Source organism: Schistocerca nitens, chromosome 2, assembly GCF_023898315.1.
Source record: "Schistocerca nitens isolate TAMUIC-IGC-003100 chromosome 2, iqSchNite1.1, whole genome shotgun sequence".
Lineage (NCBI taxonomy): Eukaryota > Metazoa > Arthropoda > Insecta > Orthoptera > Acrididae > Schistocerca > Schistocerca nitens.
In genome coordinates this window covers 541,152,015-541,174,393 of record NC_064615.1, presented here as the reverse complement: position 1 = coordinate 541,174,393, position 22,379 = coordinate 541,152,015, and the positions used below count along the sequence as shown (strand labels likewise).

At 45.0% G+C, this 22,379-nt stretch overlaps 1 protein-coding gene across 1 annotated transcript in view; it reads left to right on the top strand.

The window, feature by feature from the left end:
- LOC126235140 (transcription factor hamlet-like) overlaps nt 1-22,379 on the top strand; it is a 198,805-nt gene that overhangs the window by 86,462 nt on the left and 89,964 nt on the right. Inside the window, exon 5 of the mRNA XM_049943873.1 lies at nt 5,831-5,962. Coding sequence (XP_049799830.1) covers nt 5,831-5,962 — 132 coding nt within the window. The remainder of the gene's footprint in view (nt 1-5,830; nt 5,963-22,379) is intronic.

Sequence of the window (22,379 nt, the reverse complement as noted above, 5' to 3'; positions counted from 1 at the left end):
AGGCAATATGTTTTCGCTTATCAGCGTAGACGCTTCGTGTGTGACATTGTTCAGCACTTTTTGAGCAGCCCCGCTCCGCCAGTGGTATAGCAGCGTACGCTGCGCGGCAGAGCAGTCAGCAGTGGGTGAGTGGCGCCGCATCCGCTGCCTGCTGCAGCCCGGCCGAACTTGCCTCGCCTGGGGTGGAGCCTGCAGGCAGCGCGCGCGCCGCAACGCCACACAGCGGGCAGCTGCGTCCTGCGTGCACGCACGGCCGGCCACGCGCGACCGCCGTAATGCGTTTGCCGCGTCGCTATTCACCGCCACAGCTCCCATTCAGCCACGCCGAGCGTCTTCGCCGAGGATGCCTCTACCCTGCGTGCATCGCAGAACAGTGTCCTCCTAGGCTCTGTATATACCCGGCACCAGTGCTTTGATGACGTGTCGACCGGATGTGGAATAAGTTTCCCCTTACTTTCCTCTTTCGTCTATACAAGATGATTCTTATGAAGTGGATGATATATTTTGAACATGATGTACTTCGCCGCACATACAGCGGTTGAGCCTGTCGGTCTATCGCACCTGATTATTGCAACCAAGCTCAAGTAAACACGTCGGTGTGGTGCGGGCCTACATGGGCGACATTAGTGCATGGGGTTGAGGGTTCGAGTCCTGAGTCCATTACGCAGCATTTTTTTCATTGCATGAGACAATTAAGTGTTTACATTGAGGTATTAAATTAATATTTTACTTACCGGTCTCGCGGTATCCGCTGGTTTATTGCATAGTGCAGTCAACAAAAACCTAATGTGTTGCGTCTCAAGCAGGGTACGATTTGTGCTTTTACCAGTGGGGGGAATGCCTTAATGGGTTAGTAGAATTATATATGTTACTTGCTTGGACCGTGGCGTTACGCATGGTTAAACAGCTATTTATAAATAGATGTTAATGCCGAAACTCACTATTCATGCGTATGCACTATCAGAAAAGCTATTCCTTGGCCCGGGTTCCCGGGTTCGATTCCCGGCGGGGTCAGGGATTTTCTCTGCCTCGTGATGGCTGGGTGTTGTGTGCTGTCCTTAGGTTAGTTAGGTTTAAGTAGTTCTAAGTTCTAGGGGACTTATGACCACATCAGTTGAGTCCCATAGTGCTCAGAGCCATTTGAACCATTTGCTATTCCTTGTTATATCTTTAAAAGTACATTTAGGTAAAGCTTATTTACAAAATCATCTACATACAGGTATACGAGGGGAATTCAAAAAGTAGAGGCACATTTATGAAAATCTGTACTTATTTTGATGATAGAAAACTGAAACATATTAATAGTATTAATAGTAAGACTTATTAAAAACTTTCAGTGTTCGGCTCCACAAATTTAAATTATATGTAAAGTTTTACTCCAGTGCGTGGGAAGTAAACATCCCAGGTTGGGATGCATAAACTAAAACCAGAGGAGGGGATGGTCTGATGCAGAGGGGGGAAATCCCCCCCATCCCCCCCTGCAAATAACACATTGGTCACAAGTAAATGAGTATGGTTCAAATGGTTCTGAGCACTATGGGACTTAACATCTGTGGTCATCAGTCCCCTAGAACTTAGAACTACTTAAACCTAACTAACCTAAGGACATCACACACATTCATGCCCGCGGCAGGATTCGAACCTGCGACCGTAGCAGTCGCGCGGTTCCGGACTGCGCGCCTAGAACCGCTAGACCACCGCGGCCGGCGTAAATGAGTATAATCTTCAGAATTGCACCATTACCAGTAAATGAGCTACATTTTCTTTACTGCTTGATGTCTGTAAAAAAAAAAAAAAAATAAGAACTGCTAGTTTACAGCGAGGGTAACAATTTTGTAACCTTTACATTTACAAGTCACATTTACAAAATGTGTTTGAAATTTGCACAGTCTGCTTGAATGCAAGCATTGCATCGCTCAATCGTCCCTTCACGTACGAGCTCGAAAATACTCTCCGTAATTTGGATGTGACGTCACCTGTTCGACATTTGTATCCATTTTTGGGTTATTTCCTAACATTTGCGGTCCCATGCGTCTTATATTAAATTACCTGTCTCAGCGTCCTCTACGTCGGAACAGAGTTTTCTAAACTTTAACAGGAATCACTCTGTATAATAAACCATAGAAAGACGAGAGAATTTCTCACACTTGCGCACAAAAATTAGACGCAGACACATCCGTCCCGGGTGGTGAAGAGGAGACTGATCACCTAAGATGTTTAGTCTCTTTAAGTCCGTTACTAACGGCAGCGGCAGCTAGGAAGTGGAACAGGCCTCCAGCCAAACAGAGGAATGACCTCATGTCACCACATGAAACATGAAACAAATGTTGTACTAAGGGTTGTGTTTTGCAAACTTCACGTGTTCGTGGACCACTCTTCCCGAGTGCGAAATGGACTATGAGCTGTTCTTAACCTGCTGAGCACCACTTCATTCTATTGGTGTGGTTGTGATGAGATTCGCCACGCCTTGGTGGTCCACTTGACTCTGCGCAGTTTGTTGTTTACCACATCCGACCACTTGACTTCCCTTTGACGAATGATGCTTCTGTCTGACAGATGATAGCTTGCTCAGGGACGGTACACTGAATCATAACGCCTCCTCTATACATGTGTTTAGGTGCTTCGTCGGCTGCATCATTCCCCGCACCCAGAAAAATATTCTCCTTGCCCTGGTCAGTCTGAATCGTTATTTTATACTGAATAAACTTGTTGTGAAGTTCGTAGTGCCTTGTGAGAGTTAGAGCAGCCGAGAAACTGTGGTATGTCTCGCGAAAGTGTCTTCATCTGCATTGGCACTCCTAGTGTTCTACAGTCTGTTTCTGTTTAGGTATGCACTAGGTTTAACGTTTTCCCCAATGAGTTCAAAAACAAATGGCTCTAAGCACTATTAGCCTTCACATCTGAGGTCATCTGTCCTCTAGACTTAGAACTACTTAAACCTAACTAACCTAAGGACAGCACACACATCCATGCCCGAGGCAGGATTCGAACCTGCGACAGTAGCAGCAGGGCGGTTCCGGACTGAAGCGCCTAGAACCGCTCGGCTTTCCCCATTGAGGAGTGAGATGGAGTGTAACGCTGGAAAATCTACAAATAGACATCTATGAATGTGATAATATCCTCAGTGGTCTCCAGACTTTATCTAAACACAAACATGTTTAGAAGTACAATAGGAGGAAACCAGACTATACTAAATTTGATGATTAGGCTGTAGGCTTCAATAATTCGTTCTTAAAAACCCGTAGCTTTTCCAGGGGCAAAGCACACTTGTGGGCAGGTGCATATCGTGACGATCAGGTCAATACAGACGATACTTTAGCCGTCTCGATTGGCCTGACACTGCTGCAACATATCTGCTGCTGCGGAAAGAAATTACCACACGACGTTCGCTTTATCAATGAGCTGCGACATTTTGTTCTCTGTCCTCTGGGGGCGTGCTACGGTAATATCGCTCGGGGATTTTCTTGTGTACCACGACTGCAGATATTTACCTTCAAACAAAAGACTACACAGCTTCATTTTTTTTGACGTGATAATTAGCGCTGTATGACTAGTCGTAGTATAACAGCCAGCTACATGCTTCCACATACATTTTCCATGACACTCTTTCTTTCCTTAAGTAAATGCATTTACCATTCTTCGTTTGCACGGAGCTTTCGCTTTACCTCTTGTTTATGTGTAATCACTTCGTTTGTTAATGAAATCAGTGTTTTATGTATGTTTCGCTATATTTTATTGCTTGCATGTTGAAGATACTAGACTGAAATGGTTAAGATAGATCTGTAAATTGTTTATGCATGCTATTTTGTTACTCCTTCTTTTTATCCCCCTCCCCTCCCCCCATCCATCTGCCATGCTCTGCTACTTCATTTTGTAAATTCATATTTTTTCGTGTCATGTAGTTGATGTAAGTACGTGTCACAGGCAAATGAATTTGAAATTTTCGCTCACTGTGGAACACCAGTACAGTTGACAAAGAGTTGTTCGTCTCCTGCTATCTAACACAAACATGAAGTCAACACAATATCTGATCAAGAGTATCCCACTGATTTTCCTTTTTTTCGATTTGTAACAAACTAGCCAATTATCATAGCGATATAATTTAACGGTGAAAAATTCCGAGAGAACTCATGTTTCGCTAATAATCTCTATATACACTATATGGTGGTCAGATCGTGGGAGTTAGCTGACTTTGAATATCGAGCAGTTATTGGTCTTCCCGTCTGGAGATGATATGTTATATACTTCAACTCTCATGTTCTTAATGACGGACGTGTAATAAAACAGAGCTGGGAGATGAATTCACAGGTGCTTCAATCAGGCCCGTCGCCCTTACGAACAGCTGGAAGCATACATAACCGGAGTGAACTCATCCGTAGACGTGGACGGTCATCGAGCTAATAGTAATACAATTCTTCTTGTTAACTGTGTGCTCGTATGACGATTTACGAGGTACCGGCCTCAATAAATTTATGATTAATCAAAAATTTCTATTGAAAATCCTCCATGTATCACCTGCGACCTCTGGATTCATTTCAGTGGAGAAAAACGTGATCAGCTGACAATGTAAAATGTATGTTAACGGAGTGGAGAATTCTCTTTCACAGGTCACGATTAGATAGGAGAGTCTGGTTGAGCAGAAAGCATCTTAAATTAGAAATGCATTTAGCGCTGTTCGTAAAAATGGGAGTGACGTAATTCGAGTGTGGATTGTGCCTTCTCACCATCTGTCTCTGTATCTGCACCCCTCTAGTCACCTAAGTTGCATTATTTGATTCTCCTGTTTCAATTACTTTTTCACTTCTTCTTGTACGTCTTTAATATCTTCCCATTTGGCAAACAGTCCTCAAGAGTCTTTACAAGTATTTCGATAGTAGTCTCCTTGAAACACTGAGGTGTGACATTATGACTACCTTAAGACATGTCTCATCAATCATTCCTTTCCTTTAATACAATTGTTTCCTTCCTCTCTTTGTGTCACTAATTTCAGCACTGATATGATTTCATGAATCACAATGATATTTTTTGTAACTTATAATGAAGAACTGGACAGTAGAAATCTTCATGAAGCATGTTTGTAATGAAAGGTTCGTGGATTTAGAGATTCAAGAATTATACTAGCAGGACAGAAACTGACATTCCAGTCCGGAAAATCTTTAGAATAAATTAGAGTCTCTATGATTCTTACCATTTCAAAAAGAAAAAGGGTAACCATTTATGCAGAGAGTGCTTTTTCTCTGACAAAAGCTCTCACTGCTAGCATACGAACTCATGTAATACCGTAGAATGTCGAGGTCATTGTAAACGTCGGCTACTAAACAATACATCGCACAGGAAGGCTGATTAGAGATTTGGACGGTAGCTGGGGATTTCTGATCAGATAATGTGTTGTCTGAGCCACGATTGCTACTGTACGCAGCAGATAACAACAGACGGTCTAGAATTTTTGTTTCGAACATGTCCTTCATTTCTCTCAATACCTCTCAATTTTTCCTCAGTCTCCTGTAAAAAGCAAATAAATTGTGTCATCTTCGTGCGCCATTACGAGGTTTTATTTGCTCGTACTTTCTTCAGGACAGAACTTTGCACGGACACTGAAGAAAGATTTATGCCAGTTATTGGCGTAACTACATTATGAACACATCTGTAATGACCTCTTCCTTCCATCACAAACTCCACCAATCTTTTACCAGATACAAGACAATCAGCAACAGCGCTTGTTTTTCTGGTTCTCGTGCAGTAACACATTTCCTCATGAAGACCCGCTCACACTGCGTGCATCCCGCTTTCCGCTTCGCATGCCTATTTAGCTTTGTGCATGTCATTGCAGGTGCGCGTCTGCGGCAGTGAGATCCGCGGTTTCCTTGACGGGACGTTCGAACTCAATAACTGGCTAAAGTACGTGCGGTGTGCGCGCAACGACCACGCTCCAAACCTTCGGCCCCTGCTAATTGCTGGGCAGGTATGGTATCGCATCACTCAATTAACTCTTCCATTTCTTCGCCGATCAGTTATGAAGAACACTCACTGCAGCTGTGCTCAGCATGTGTGATTTGTTTTGATGTTTCTACAACTTGATGAATTTCTCTCCAGATGTCAGCTAAATAGAAGCGTTTATTGTGCACACATTTTTACTTCCTTACTGCTAATCACGAGGCAGACAGTGGCGCCTGTTGTGTGTCCGATTCGAAATGCTGTTGTGTGTCCGATTCGAAATGCTGAGTATTACCGACGATTTTCCTGGGCTGGTATTACAGTGTGAACCATTACATCAAGTTAAGTCAAGTTACTGAACTCACAGTAAGATTTATGTTAATGTATATGCTTTGTTTTCCTATTTTATGATTTACAGTGGAGTGGAAGTTAATTTTTATTTATCATTTAAGTATTTATATATATTTTTTGATTACGGGTGTCTTATCCGTCACACATTATCACTGTTGTTTCCCTTTGACTGCACATTGTCCTTATGGTACTGTATTAACTTCGTGACTTGTATTGCTGTTAGCCACTTTTAAGCAGTACATGTGGTGTAAGCAAGTTTCATAGATGTCGCATCAGCGTGCTACCCAGTCCATTCTTGCGAGTTCTTTAATTGGCCATTTGTCGCCTTCTACGTCATACGCAACTCACGAAGCAAGTATTCCCCTGTGATATTTGAGTGGACGTCACGCTGTAACGGCCAGTCGTTATTCGACTCTTACAGGGTGTGGAAAAAAAATGTAGGAACACCAAAAACACACAAGCTTAATACGGTGTAGAAAAGCCGTTGGCATTCAAAACAGCTTCCACTCGTATCGGAATGGATAAGTAGACTCTGTATGGTTTTAAAGGGAATTTTATACACTACTGACCATTAAAATTGCTACACCAAGAAGAAATGCAGATGATAAACGGGTATTCATTGGACAAATATATTACACTAGAACTGACATGTGATTACATTTTCACGCAATTTGGGTGCATAGATCATGAGAAATCAGTACCTAGAATAACCACCTCTGATCGTAATAACGGCCTTGATACACCTGGACTTTGAGTCAAACAGAGCTTGGATGGCGTGTAGAGGTACAGCTGCCCATGCATGTTGAACACGATACCACAGTTTATCAAGAGTAGTGACTGGCGTATTGTGACGAGCCAATTTCTCGGCCACCGTTGACCAGACGTTTTCAATTGGTGAGAGATCTGGAGAATGTGCTGGCCAGGGCAGCAGTCGAACATTTTCTGTATCCAGAAAGGCCCGTACAGGACCTGCAACATGCGGTCGTGCATTATCCTGCTGAAATGTAGGGTTTCGCAGGGATCGAATGAAGGTTAGAGCCACGGGTCGTAACACATTAGAAATGTAACGTCCACTGTTCAAAGTGCCGTCAATGCGAACAAGAGGTAACAGAGACTTGTAACCAATGGCACCCCATACCATCACGCCGGGTGATACGCCAGTATGGCGATGACGAATATACGCTTCCAATGTGTGTTCACCGCGATGTCGCCAAACACATATGCGACCTTCATGATGCTGTAAACAGAACCTGGATTCATCCGAAAAAATGACGTTTTGCCATTCGTGCGCCCAGGTTCGTCGTTGAGTACACCATCACAAGCGCTCCTGTCAGTGATGCAGCGTCAAGGGTAACAGCAGCCATGGTCTCCGAGCTGATAGTCCACGCTGCTGCAAGCGTCTTCGAACTGTTAATGCAGATGGTTGTTGTCTTGCAAACGTCCCCATCTGTTGACTCAGGGATCGAGACGTGGCTACACGATCCGTTACAGCCAAGCGGATAAGATGCCTGTCATCTTGACTGCTTGTGATACGAGACTGTTGGGATCCAGCACGGCGTTCCGTATTACCCTCCTGAACCCACCGATTCCATATTCTGCTAACAGTCATTGGATCTCGACCAACGCGAGCAGCAATGTCGCGATACGATAAACCGCAATCGCGATAGGCTAAAATTCGACCTTTATCAAAGTCGGAAACGTGATGGTACGAATTTCTCCTCCTTACACGAGGCATCACAACAACGTTTCACCAGGCAACGCCGGTCAACTGCTGTTTGTGTATGAGAAATCGGTTGGAAACTGTCCTTGTGTCAGCACTTTGTAGCTGTCGCCACCGCGCCAACCTTGTGTGAATGCTCTGAAAAGCTTATCATTTGCATATCACAACATCTTCTTCCTGTCGGTTAAATTTCGCGTCTGTAGCACGTAATCTTCGTTGTGTAGCAATTTTAATGGCCAGTAGTGTACTATTCTTTCTGCAAATGAAGTAAAGGGCAGATAACCTTTACTCCCTGCCCTGGAAAGCCTAAATATCCACTTCATCGAAACATATTATTATATGATATACTTTACGGGTTATGCCCGATCGATGTCACGTATAGGAATGGGCCATAATAACGTGATTCGATGGTGTACGTCTTTAGTCGCAGGAAACTAAATTACTCTCGTGGCATTGCAAACGACATCAGACGTATACGGGACACTTCCAATTCACCAAAAGCATCAAGGGAGACTTAAGAAACTGAAGGGCTAATTTATACAAGTAGCAGCGCCAGCCGTACTGATCATTGCTGTATCGATTAGTAGTGGTGGACGAATGAGCAGCCGCCACTTAGGTAGGGAGCAGTGTGGGTCGAAGAGGGCGGCGCCCATCAAGCACTTGGCGATTACCGGAGGCGCCGCATTGCTTTAATCCCCGCGCAGCTCGCATGAATTATGCAGCTGCGGCCGGCGCCAGTGGTAATTGCGGTGTCGCGGCCGGCGATCCATCACGGCCGCTAATTACGGATGGCACCGCCGCCTTACGACGACTCACCGGGAGTCGCAAAGGGGTTGGCAACTTGGCGGACGCGTGAGAGCAGGTCGCACTCTTACAGCTGCTGCACATTACTTCTAGAGTCACGGATCCTGACTACTTTCGGAATCCTAAGTAAAGAAGTCGAGAGCACGAAGCTTCAGTAAAGCAGTCGAGAACACAAAGCTTTAAATCAGTGCTATACAGACCTCTCCTATTCAGAACACAGGGTGATTCGCAATTCATGTTAAACACTTCTAGAGATTGTAGAGGAGACCTAATGGATCAAGATTTTACATACCAACCCAAGGCCGAAAACGGTTTGATTCCATGTTATAAGGTAAACAGGATGTACAGATTTCACTCTTATTTACGGTGATGTTAGCCTACAGCAGCTGTTCCATATGACGACAACCAAGTTAGGTTCACACAGCGTATCAGCGCAGTAAGTTCGCATATACTCTGTCCAACTCGCCGGCCGGTGTGGCCGAGCCGTTCTAGGAGCTACAGTCTGGAACCGCGCGACCGCTACGGTCGCAGGATCGAATCCTGCCTCGGGCATGGATGTCTGTGATGTCCTTAGGTTAGTTAGGTTTAAGTAGTTCTAAGTTCTAGGGGACTGATGACCTGAGATGTTAAGTCCCATTGTTCTCACAGCCATTTGAAACATTCTGTCTAACACGCATGGTGTATGGTTAATTACTTCTGCCACAGCCACGATCCGTGCAATCATATCTTCCTCCGACTGGAGAAGACTCTTCTTGTGACCCCACAAGAAAAAGTCCAAAATGGTTAAATCGGGAAATAATGGTGCGCAAGCATGTGGTCCGCCTCGACCAATCCATCTGTCCCTGTAGACGACGTTGAGATAGTTTCGGGAGCGAAATGCAAAATTTACTGGCGTGCCATCATGCTGGAACCACAATCCGTGCCGAATATCCAATGACACATCCTCCACAAACTCCGCCAGCACTTGCTACACGAATGTCAAGTACCACGCGTCCGTTTGGTGGGGAGAAAGACTGTACGGCCCAGTCACACGACCATCACAGATACCTGCCCAGAATTGATGTCGAATGTGTGCTGAAGTCTTCGTGTAAAGTGGCTTTGGGGTTTTCTTGAGCCCAAATGTGGCTGTTTCAACCGTTCAGAACACCTACCTTACTGAAATACGCTTCGTACATGAACAAAATTCGCCCAGGAAACTGAGGAAAATTCACACAAAGTTGTAAAAAATAAAGTACAGAAATTGACACAAGACACAAAATGCGGCTGGAGCATGGCGTGTACCTTCTGAGGGTGATGTGAATGGAGTTGCTGTTCATGCAGAACTACACCAGACAGACAAGAGAGACACATGCTAGTTACGCACGATGGCTGTAGAACTCGTCGATTGGTTCTCTTCAACTTGATGAAGGGCTTCCTCTTCCAAAACGACAGTGCGCCGTCTTCTTGGAGTACTTGCTCGTGAAAGGCAAAGGTCTCGAGTTGGAATCTTGGTACGGCACACAATTTTAATCAGCCAGGAAGTTTCATATCAGCGCACACTGCGCTGCAGAGTGAAAATTTCATTCTGGAATATTTATTGTAGCTTGCAATCGCTGAATCGTTGATGGGGTGCAGACAACACAGTCTTGTGGATATTGGGGGTAGAGTGACTCTCGTTACCTCTGACTATTATACAGAGCTGCGTGACTTCACGATAAATGGAAAATGTTATGTGACGCACATAACAGATGACTGCAGTTGAAACAACCTGCGTCTTATTATTCTTCCATCATATTTAAAAGAATAAGAAAACCTTAATGAAATCTTCATAGTTTATAAGCCGCGTCACTTCGAATAAAAGGCTCGTGGTTTTGATAGCTGTCACCTATCGTCATCAGCAGTTAAAATCATCGAGTGCCGTGGCTGGCACGGTGTTCTGCTTATTTAGATGTAATGGCAGCGTCTCGCACTGTTGCAGAGCGTTGACATTTCAAAGAAAATGAACTTTAGAAGTAGGACATGGCTGAACATCGCCTAGAAAACGACCATAAAATACAATTTGAAAATACGAGAGCTTTGCCTCAAACACGGTCACACTGGGATCTGTTATCAAACAAGCGGCCTAAATTGGAATGTACTGCAGTAGTTTTAACTTGAGCAGGGTACAAACTTAGTAGGGGACGGGGACTGGCTTTGGACACTGAGCGAAACTAAAGACGCAGGCTTAGTGCTTGTAGGGAAGCGGGAGCGGCAGTTTCAAACGTGGCGTCGGCCCCTCGCACCATATGACGTCTTTCGGTCCACCGGCGCGACGGAGCAGCTAGGAGATGCTCAACTTGCTTTATCCGCATACGTCTCTCCGGCTCTCTCGGAAGGTTTCAGAAGCTGCCGTTTCGTTACATATATATGGCAAGAACACCGTGCCAATCCCGGCAGTGATTTTAATTTCTGAAGACGATGGCGGAGACAAGTATCGAAAGCTCGAGTGTTTCATTCGAAATGATGTGGCTTGTAAACCGAGATGATTTTATTGAAGCATTCCACCGCTAAAGGCTCCGAGGGCAAATAAGAAAGACGTCTATGCTCACTTGTACATGGAGCGATGAAAGGCGGTCAGGGACTCCTTTTATGAAGACCGTTTGATTGTCATTGGGACTGTGTTTGTTTCCTGCCGTGTTACCCGCCAAGTGCCTCCCGTCTAAGCAAGTGTCATGCCGAATATGCTGCTGTACATAATTTCACCCTCCTCTCGCAGTAACGTACGGCGTTTTAAAAACAGCTATATGACGGAATAAGCGGAAAAACGAAATTATATGCTGTTCCCCAGACGTACTTGCAAATACCTCTCCGCTGACGCAAAAAGTGGCGTGACGTAATTTTGTTAATGCCTTGGCGACCTTGAGAGGCTAATTAATTAGAAGGGAAAATAAGTTAGGCCACGTAGCCACAAGGCGTCTCTGCATAATGCACGTGGCGCGCCGTAATGGGTACGACATTGCAATATTTATGAAGGTGGTGGCTTGAAGGCTGCTCCTGATAGCATTTATTGGTGGTGCCGCATAAGCCGCGGACGCGTTACGTCCGTCAGTCACGGCATGACGCGACGCGACCTGCGGCCGCAGAGTCTGGGGTCTGGGGACGGCAGGACGCCACACCTCCCCTCGCTCTCCTTCCCTCCCTCCCCACCTCCCCCCCACCGCCGCAAGTTTGGCGCCCACACATACGCTGCTGTGCAGAGAACCCGGTTGCACGTTTTTCAATAGTCGCGTGCGGCCCGCGAGTGCATATCCTCTTGGCCACGTGCGGCTCTGCGTCGCGGAGAGGAAACACAAGTATAAATGTGCTTCGTGCTGTTGAGAGAGCTCGAATAACGCTTAACAGGGAACTCAAGTATCGATAGGCGCCCGAACAATAAGTAACAGAAAGAGAAACAAGCAACCGAGCCGTACGCTACGTAGAGAAATGCAGCTCCCTTGTGCACGGTCCGACAGCTGAGGCACAGAAGCTTGCACCGAGCTGCAGAACTGTGGGCGTTCGGAGAGCTTCTGTGAAACGGGAAATGTAGAATAAATGTCTCCGTGTTCGTGGAACTGCTATCATCTGCAATATGTTTTGTATGATTCGGAATAAACTGCCGTTTTCGCTAAGAGCACATGCATTGTATATCTGAAGTCCTGGGTACTGTGCCTAAGGAAGCCATTTAGAAATAAAAGTTCTTTTACCTGTTATTCTTGCTGTAAGTCTTTTTTTCTGAAAATAACAGCACTTGTTTTGAAAAGAAGTCTTTGTACATTATATCTCAGAGAGGTGTACGTCTGAGGAACCTTGAATGTTCCTATTTGAAATTCTGTCCAGGAAGTTTAAATAGTGATCACGAGGTTTTCTTTGGTAAAGTAAGTTGTAAGGAAGATTAGAGAGTAATGTGCCGAGTTCGAGTCTCGGTCCGGTACACAGTTTTAATCTGCCAGGAAGTTTCATATCAGCGCACACTCCGCTGCAGAGTGAAAAATCTCATTCTGGAAACATCCCCCAGGCTGTGCCTAAGCCATGTCTCCGCAGTATCCTTTCTTTCAGGAGTGCTAGTTCTGCAAGCTTCACAGAAGTGCTTCTGTGAAGTTGGAGGGTGGGAGACGAGGTACTGGCAGAAGTAAAGCTGTGAGGGCCGGGCGTGAGTCGTGCTTCGGTGGCGGCTCAGATGGTAGAGCACTTGCCCGGGAAAGGCAAATGTCCCGAGTTTGAGTCTTGGTCCGGCACACAGTTTTAATCTGCCAGGAAGTTTCGTGCTACAGTTGTTTAACGGGCATTATAATGAACTCACATTGACGTCTTGACCAGCAAATGTACCTGATCTGTTAGCACCGGAACACATATCGGGCGCCAGCTGCGTGCCCGGAAACCACCGTCCGGTTATTTTCGGGAAATACTTGACCTCTGCGAGACATCTGGAGCCACATATTTCAGGAATCCTGTTGATGACTTGTAGAATCCATGCCAAATAGAATCTCTGTTGCACTATGTTTGAAATGTGGGACAACATGCTATTAAACAGGTGGTCGTAATGTTTTGGCAGATAGGTGTAAATAAATTGAGTTGCCGGTCCATTGTTGTTGTTGCTGTTGTAGTTGTGGTCTTCACTCCGGAGACTGGTTTGATGCAGCTCTCCATGCTACTCTAACCTGTGCAAGCTTCTTCATCTCCCAGTACCTACTGCAGTATGCATCCTTCTGAATCTGTTTAGTGTGTTCATCTCTTGGTTTCCATTCACGATTTTTACCCTCCATGCTGCCCTCCAATACTAAATTGGTGATCCCTTGATGCCTCAGAATATGCCCTACCAACCGATCTCTTCTTCGTGTCAAGTCGTGCCACAAATTTCTCTTCTCCCCAATTCTATTCAATACCTCCTCATTCTTCTGTAGCACCACATTTCGAAAGCTTCTATTCTCTTCTTGTCTTAACTATTTATCGTCCACGTTTCACTTCCATACAAGGCTATACTCCATACAAATACTTTCAGAAACGACTTCCTGACACTTAAATCTATACTCGATGTTAACAAATTTCTCTTCTTCAGAAACGCTTTCCTTGCCATTGCGTCTACATTTTATATCCTCTCTACTTCGACAATCAACAATTGTTTTGCTCCCGAAATAGCAAAACTCCCTTATTACTTTAAGCGTGTCATTTCCTAATCTAATTCCCTCACCATCACCCGATTTAATTCGACTACATTCCATTATTGTCGTTTTGATTTTGTTGGTGTTTATCTTATACCCTCCTTTCAAGACACTGTCCATCCCGTTCAGCTGCTCTTCCAGGTGCTTTGCTGTCTCTGACAGAATTACAATGTTATCGACGAACCTCAAAGTTTTTATTTCTTTTCCATGGATTTTAATTCGTACTCCGAATATTTCTTTTGTTTCCTTTACTGCTTGCTCAATATATAGATTGAATAACATTAGTGATAGGAGATAAGTCGTAGGTTCAGTATTGCCTCACGTGTTCCAACATTTCTACGGAATCCAAACTGATCTTCCCCGAGGCCGGTCCGTTATGCCAACGAAATGTTGGGACCGCACAAAAATGAATTAGACAAATCAAAAGACTGTGGACTCCAAACGACCGGGTAAACTTTGCGAAAGAAGTGAGAATTGCTTACCACAGAACTGGTATTTCCACTCACATTTGCTATACAAGTTCATCACTTTGCAGTACAGTAACGCAAGTATTCATTTAGTATAACACACTGTATATTTCTTCAGACATGTAGAGGCGATTTATTTGGCGACTTTATCGCGCCTCGCACCACCTCTCGAGGCAGCCGCGGAGCAGTAGCGACGACGAGGAGCGCAGTGCAGCGGCGGGAGCTAGTATCGGCCCCATCTTCGTTTGCCTTTCCTGGAGGACGCGTAAAAGCCCAGCGGCGCAGATAAGTAAGGAGGCGGCCGCTTATCGCCCTCGTCGCGCCGGCCGAAGGGCGGGTGACGCTCGTCGCGTGAGCGTCGGCCGCCGCCTGGCCCTAGGCCGCCGGCCCCCTCCCAGTAACAAGTGTGTGCTGTGCGTATATGACACGTATGAGGCGCAGCGGGGCCCGGGCCGGTCACGCGACGCGGCCGGAAGCGGCTCCAGATGCCGGCGCCAGATTCTGGAAATCTCGCCCGCGTCCCCTCCGGCGGTCGTCTCGCGTATTACACGCCACGTTTTATAATTGCTGCCCGCTGAAGCTCTGATATCGGCCGGAATGGCTTCCAAGCACACAACACTTCGCTCCCCCCCCCCCCCCCACACCAAACCCCCTCCTCCTACGCCGTTATTATGAGCTTATTGGAGTCGGATGAATCAAGCTCTCGCACGAAGGGTCGCCGCGACCTAGCCGCTGGCGATGTAACTGCACAGTGAGTGATATCTTCACTTTCAAGCGAGATCACACCATTATAATACAGTGCCTCCAGGGTTTCTGAAGGCGACTGTGAGAAAACTACAATACAGTAAAACACCCATATCAGAGGATACAGCGTCTCTTCATTGATATTAAGCGTAGTTGCAGATGGTATCACTAGGGATGGTAGTGTCAGTCGAGTCACCTGCTCCGTATTGCTGCCTAGAATTAGTTCGCGCCTGCAGATAGGCAACCCAGTGAACAGGATGCCAAAGTGGGTTTCGGTCGTTGCGCCCTACAGGCACCATCAACATTAGTAGCACGAGCGACTTCAGTGAGTTGCACGAATATATTGGCGTTTGCTGCGTCACAGACGGTGTTCATACTGAGCACCCGTTATGTGATGCTGTCTCTCCCTCTTTCTCTCTCTCTCTCTCTCTCTCTCTCTTTCCCTGTGCCTTCGTTCTGCACTGTCGCAGGGTTCGGCATGGTTATGGGTGGATTTGGCAAGGTTAATTTACGGTGTGGCAGGATGCCCTTCCTGTCGCCACCCCGGTGGGTGAGACGACGATGAAGGCAACACAACACGATGACGAGGACGAGGATAATACAACACGCAGTCCCTGAGCGGAGAAAAATCCCCGACCCAGCCGGGAATCGAACCCGGGCCCCTTTGTGCGGCATTCCGTCGCTGAGCTATCGGGGCGGAGTGTAATGTGATGCTCTATCGACTGATATATGTCACGAAACGTCTTTGCAAATTCTGAATACGTACGTTACCACCGCAGCTACACAATTCACTGGAAGCAAAAATTTGAGCAGGACTGAGACACGAACCCAGATTTCTCGCTTTACGCTAGCTGTCGCCTTCACTGCTTTGGCTATCCCAGCACGCTCCAGCAGATCCAAACTTCCACGTCCTAGCCTCTGCTTTCCATAGCGCTTCCAAAATTATCATTAAAATATATTAGTGCAGTGTCTGTATTTGACAGTTCAACGTCTTGTTCCTTTGGACATGCATGCTTGTCCATAGGAAAGACGAGAAGACTAAGTAAGTCTCTCCCTGTGCGGGAATTACATAACTGTTGGAGCACTATGGGTAGCAGACACTGAGACATGCAGAAGTTTGGGTCTGTCCATGAAGCGTGTTGGGGTAGCCGAAACGTTTAAAGCGACTGCTCACGTTAAGCGGAAAATCCGGGTTCGATCCGCAGTCTGGCACAAATTTCCATTTGTTTCCAGTAAACTGTATACCTGTCGTGTTACCGCATTCTCAATTAGGGAATAAATTTCACGATTAAATACTGCTACAAATCGTTAGCAGTGACTGTTACTGTACTAATGTATTTCCTGCCATTGATTTGTCTGTTTTCCGTGTAGTTTTCTTCTTAAATCCCGGAAGTACTTACGAATAAGCGTTTACAGTTGTCCATTGTCTGGGCTGCAAATTTGCGCTAATGTGGTGGCCGCCCCGTGGTATGAAAAGAGTAAAGTTCCTTTCTAGTAGTGGTGTTCAATGATAATTATTATTTACAAAATATCGATGTTAGTGTTTAGACATCTCTGCAAACATATACGTTGAAGACAAAGTATCGAATTTCAAAGATGGCAAAAAGAAACGGGTTTCTTATCAGGTACAAGAATCTCTTTCTAAAGACGTCAATTAACGATACCATGGAAACGGGGAAGGAAGGAGATAGAATAACATTTTTGAACGAACTAAGGCAGTTGCTGCTTAGGTGTTGTCAAGTTCTGTGCGCAGCACGCAGAAAAGGAAACCAAATTTGATTTATGTGGTGAACATTATAAAATAGCACAAGTGAAGATTAATTTTCAAGCTGAAACAGAAACGGGCCTGTCACTGCAGCTCATCATCTGAAAGAGAGCATTCTATCTGTGAAACAAGGTTCATTGGACCTATGGAATCACATCATAGCTACTACCTACCCAGAACCACGAAAGCTTAAAATAGATGCAGCTAAATATTTGAGCTGTGTAGCCAAAACCAAAGCTCTTGAAAGACTCTTCTCGAAAGCGTGTTACGGTCTCTGTCGACAACGCACTAGTCTGAAGGGGAACTTTATCTCAAAAATGTAAATTTTACAGTCTGTAGTCAAAAACTTGTGGCATACGTAATGTTAATTTTTGAGACATTTATTCATCAATAAATGTGATATTGATTTGTTTATTATATTTTACGCCATTTTATAAATTCATCATTTAAAATAGGAAATGTAAACATAACGAAGTGGAAATTGCATCGATGATTTACCAAAATCCCAATTCCCTATTTCCTGGTTCTGAAAAAGTTTATTAATTTTCAGAATTTGGCTGGCGGGGAGAGTTGGTGACGTTCATTTCCAGGAGTCTAGCCCATACGTCAATGTTACTGACTAATTCCGAAATCTTTTCGCTGTCATTCATGCAGTTCTGTCCACTGTATCTTTGATCGTATTGTAAAAGAATAAACTCTGCCCCAGTACTTGGTTTCACCCTTTTACTTAATTCTCGTCAATACGTCACAGCATTAAGCACATACTTAACGGTACCCACCAAACTGAATTGTTAGACTACAATCACAACATTCGCACTTGGCGGAGATAGAAAGCTTTCCAGTTATTCGATGAATCTATCGCATCGGTGCTTCCCAGTGAACCAGCAATACACCTCCATGGCAGTGACAATATCACAGGCGTGATAGAACATGTCCTGACACGAAGCGACAGGGTTGTTGTCCACTACTGGTGGAAGATTTGGATAGCGCAGACTTCGTTCTAATCAAAGGACACAAAGATGGTCACATAATCCTGAGCCACTGGTTTAGAAGGTTTGCGTGGATGGTATTAGAAGTACTGGACTGTAGTTGATTGGCGACTGCATTACAACAGGACACATACACGGAAAAAAGTTATCAGACTGCACATTTTAACTACCAATGGCCACCTAGCGTTACAACCTTTTTATGACAAATCGGTGGTCTACGATAGCCTTGTTAACGGTATCTCGTTCTTTATAACAACTAGGTTGATGAATGCGTGGGCTTTGAGCTTCATTTCTATGGCAGAGCACCTGTCCAGGAGAAAACACCAGTGACAAATGCTAGGCGCAAAATCCTGTGCTGAATGAAACGTGTACCGCAGTCAAGTCAAGCCCCTCTGAGGTGCAGCGTTATTCGGAACACAATCACTCCGGCAACTGATCCTTGGATCCCCTTCTCCCTCGAGGCTATCATTTATCCGCCTCCGATGCCGCTGATTCGAGGGACAGAAACGAATGGCAACCGTTTTTTGTGCGTTTGTCAACTCAGTTTCTTCCCTGCTATGCGCCAAGAGCACTAGTCTGATATCGGATTGCAGCTAAGCTTAAGGACCGCAGGATAGTGTAGAAATAAAATACTGTTTTATGAAAAATAGTGTTTCAGCTTAATGGGCGCTGTGTCCAGTAACTTTATGCGACATAGTTTCTTCATTAGGTCACGACTACCTGTCTGTCGAATCAGGTCTTCATATGGTAGATCTGGGTGTAAAAAATACGGATGTAAATCGGCATCATATCGCTAATGTTGGTCTGCTAATAGTCGCTGTGGTCGTAACTCGAGCAGTCGTTATTGTCAGATTGAGTGTGTTTCAATGTTTATAATGTCTGTTACATGTTGTAAAACAAGCGGCAACCGTAAAGTCAACGTTAGGAGTAGTTAAATGGTCCATGTTGGTACGATGTTTCGATCTTGAAATGAAGGTGAAAGTATCTCCAACCGTCTTTATGACAGTAGCGTAAACGCTGCAGTACTAATTATAAAGGCTGAAGGCTGGAACACTTAAACATATCCGGGAGTTATGAGTAGTTCGGACAGTAGAGGAGTCTATCGGCAGCTTTCCTCGGTGTTGGAGTCGCGGGCTTTTTGAGTTCAGAATGTTCCCATTACAGGAAACTGGAAGAATCTGCAAGCACGTTTCTTGTGCGCAAGTGTGGAGTGCTTAGCAGGTTTTGGTTTGCGTACGAAATCTGTAAGTACGTGATTTGTACGAACAGGTCGGTATCAGGGTGTGAGTTTTTATGGAAGAGACGGACTTGGCAAGGACTAATTGTAGCCAATAAATTACTTTTATTTTCGGAGAACCTCGAAGTGTGATGTTTTTATGTGAGTTTTGTCTTTTCAGTTTCTAAATATGTCAGTGTTGTGGGAATTAGCTACCTGTAAATGGGCAGTTGTAATGCACTACTGTTGTAAAGAACAGGAAATGCGCGATAATTATACGTGCTATGTTACTCCGTTTGTAATGAGAAACGAGCAGCGAGCGAGGAAATCGTTGAGTAACCTATATCAATGTGCTGTAATTGGAGCCGTAGGTTTGAACATGACCTTTCAACACTATGGAGACTGGACACATCAAATGGTAGCGCGGCTTATACTGACTGGAGTGTCTATCCTTCTCTAAACACTTACTCTCCTCCCCCCCCCCCCCCCCGGCCCATCCTTATCAAAGCCCTTGCGGCGAGGTTCAAAATTAAATCTTTGAACAAGGTAAGAAGATGAGCAGATAGAATAATATGCTAACTTCTCTGCAGAACTTAAGAAGTACTAAAGTAAGATGTAAAGTTTTATATTTGTTTGTTGTTATTTCCCCGCGTGGTCTAGGGCGCCTTGCCACAGTTTGCGCGGCTCCTCCCGTCGGAGGTTCGAGTCCTCTCTCTGCCATGGGTGTGCGTGTTGTGCTTAGCGTAAGTTAGTTTAAGTTAGATTAAGTAGTGTGCAAGCCTAGGGACCGATGACCTCAGTAGTTTGCCCCCATAGGAACTTACCACAAATTTCCAATTTCTTTTTTTTGTTATTCATGAGACAGAAAAATAGTCATCTCTGAAGTTTCCGCTTTCTGAGGCTGCAGCTGAGTTGACAGTTATATTTTACGCTCTATACTTCAGACAGTGTCCACATTGTAAATGAAAAGCAGATGGAGATGAAACAGAAATTCGTGCCGACGTGGGACGCAGTATGTGCATGGCACCAACAGAACAGTCGAGACGAAATGCAGCGCTGGTCAGCGACACATTCGACTTACATAACAGAGCGAATCGGCTATCGCCGATCGTCACCTAGAATATATCACTGAAACGAGATGCAGCAACAACAGAATCGTGATACAGTCGCCAAGTATCTGCGATTGCGTAGTTACGAAATAAGATGTCGGAGTGAAATTAAGTTTATCAGGATATCGACGGTCATTTCATTCATCAGAACAGCGAGGAAATTAGTACCTCGTGGAATATTGCTATGGATAGGGGGACGCAGAACCGTATCAGAGGTGGTAATGGGTACTAACAGTCGAAATCTGCTATAAGTAAGTGCACTACACCAGTAAAGGTTCATACCCTCGCTGGAGTCGAGCTAGTGAACACACATTAAGGTTAGTGGTCGGAGCACCTGTAGAACTGACTCACTCAGTCGTCGAAATTAGTGCGTAAAAATAGAATCAACTCGCTAAGGGTAAATAATTAAATGAATTTCTAAGTAATAAAATACTATTTCCAGACTGTATGGCTGTGAAATTGCAAGTAAGAGAATAACTATTTGTAACATGACTGGGCGCCAAGATGTAGATTACCCTAAATGACTCCAGGTGATTGTTGAAAGTGTTTCGGAAGAATTCTTGTATGAGAATCGTGAAACCTGGAGATCTAGATCTTCTATACAGTACTATCTGTTTATACTGATGTAGTCGTCTACCGGACGTTACATTCGAATCCTCCTTCCTCCCTTGATGCTTATGCTGTTCTCGTTGTTGCCGTTGTTGTTCTTCAGACTCAAGACTGATTTGATGCAGCTCTACACGCTACTGTGTCGTGCATAAGTCCTTCCAGCTATATAAAGGATTATTTTTTCCATCATGTACAAACTCTAGGGACTGATCGATGAGAGGATACGGAACAAAAAAGGTCTAATGAACTTACGTTCTGATAGGAATGGTTTCCATGCTAGAGACAGTTTATTTAATCATACTTTGTTACGGAGACTGCGGTCTAATACGCGCCGTACCACGCAGCCACAGTTACAATATGCATGGTTTCTTCCTGGAGGGTGGTACTGTTCCCCATACGTCATGCCCTAGGGCCCTCTCCTGCCATAGTCATGGGTAATGTTGTGTCCGATTCACTTATCTTGCCGACTCACCTTGTAGTGAATGTGATACCGCATTGTACGCAATCGTTCCATATTCGAATCGAGAGCTTGCCGACATGGTGTTTACGTACGGAAAACCAAATCGCAACTGGCGGCCAACACCAAGGTTGTATCGCCGCCGATAACAATAAGGGCATTCAATGTTTGCAACTATGTTTCTTCGTTTGTCTCAGACAGGGTCGTTTCAGGAAGCAGTAAATCATGAAGGACGTGTCCGAAATGTTAGGACACCAAACTAGAAGGAAAATTTGATGAACACTGTGGATGGCGACCACCGTGTCCGTACCAGGCAGTTGGCCCGCCAGTACACGGTAAGCCAGACAGCTGTGTGGAACATTCTCCGTGACAAGTGCTACTACCATCATTTGCAGCATGTGCAAGGCTTACTACCCACATCGCGAGCAGTTTTGTCACTGTTTTTTTTTTTTTTCTTTTTCAGGCAACCACGATTCCGGGAATTGTGTCATCCACTCTATTCAAAGATGAGGCCACCTTTAGCGGAAATCTTCAGCTTTCATAAGTCATATGTGTGATAGTATGCAGAGCCCACATGGTATGGTGACAGCGAATCATCAGCATCGGTGCAGCCGAAATGTGTGGGCCAGGATAATTGGCGACCGTATTTGGGGACCAGTGGTCGGAATATGGTATGGTGACAGCGAATCATCAGCATCGGTGCAGCCGAAATGTGTGGGCCAGGATAATTGGCAACCGTATTTGGGGACCAGTGGTCGGAACTATCGGTATTTCTTGCGGGTGAATTTGCCTTCCCTGATGGAAGAGGTTCCATTGATGATTCGAAGGCTTATGTGGCCGTTACATGATGGTGCACCAACCCGCTACGGCGCGTACACCCATACGTTGAGGCACACGGAAACTGTTTTTAGCACATACTGTAACTGTGGCTGCGTGATACAGCGCGTATTGGACCGCAGTCTGTGTAATAATGAATGATTGAATAAATGGTCTCTAGAATGGAAACCATGCACTTCCTAATATACATTCATTAGACTTTTCTTGTTCCGTATCCTCCC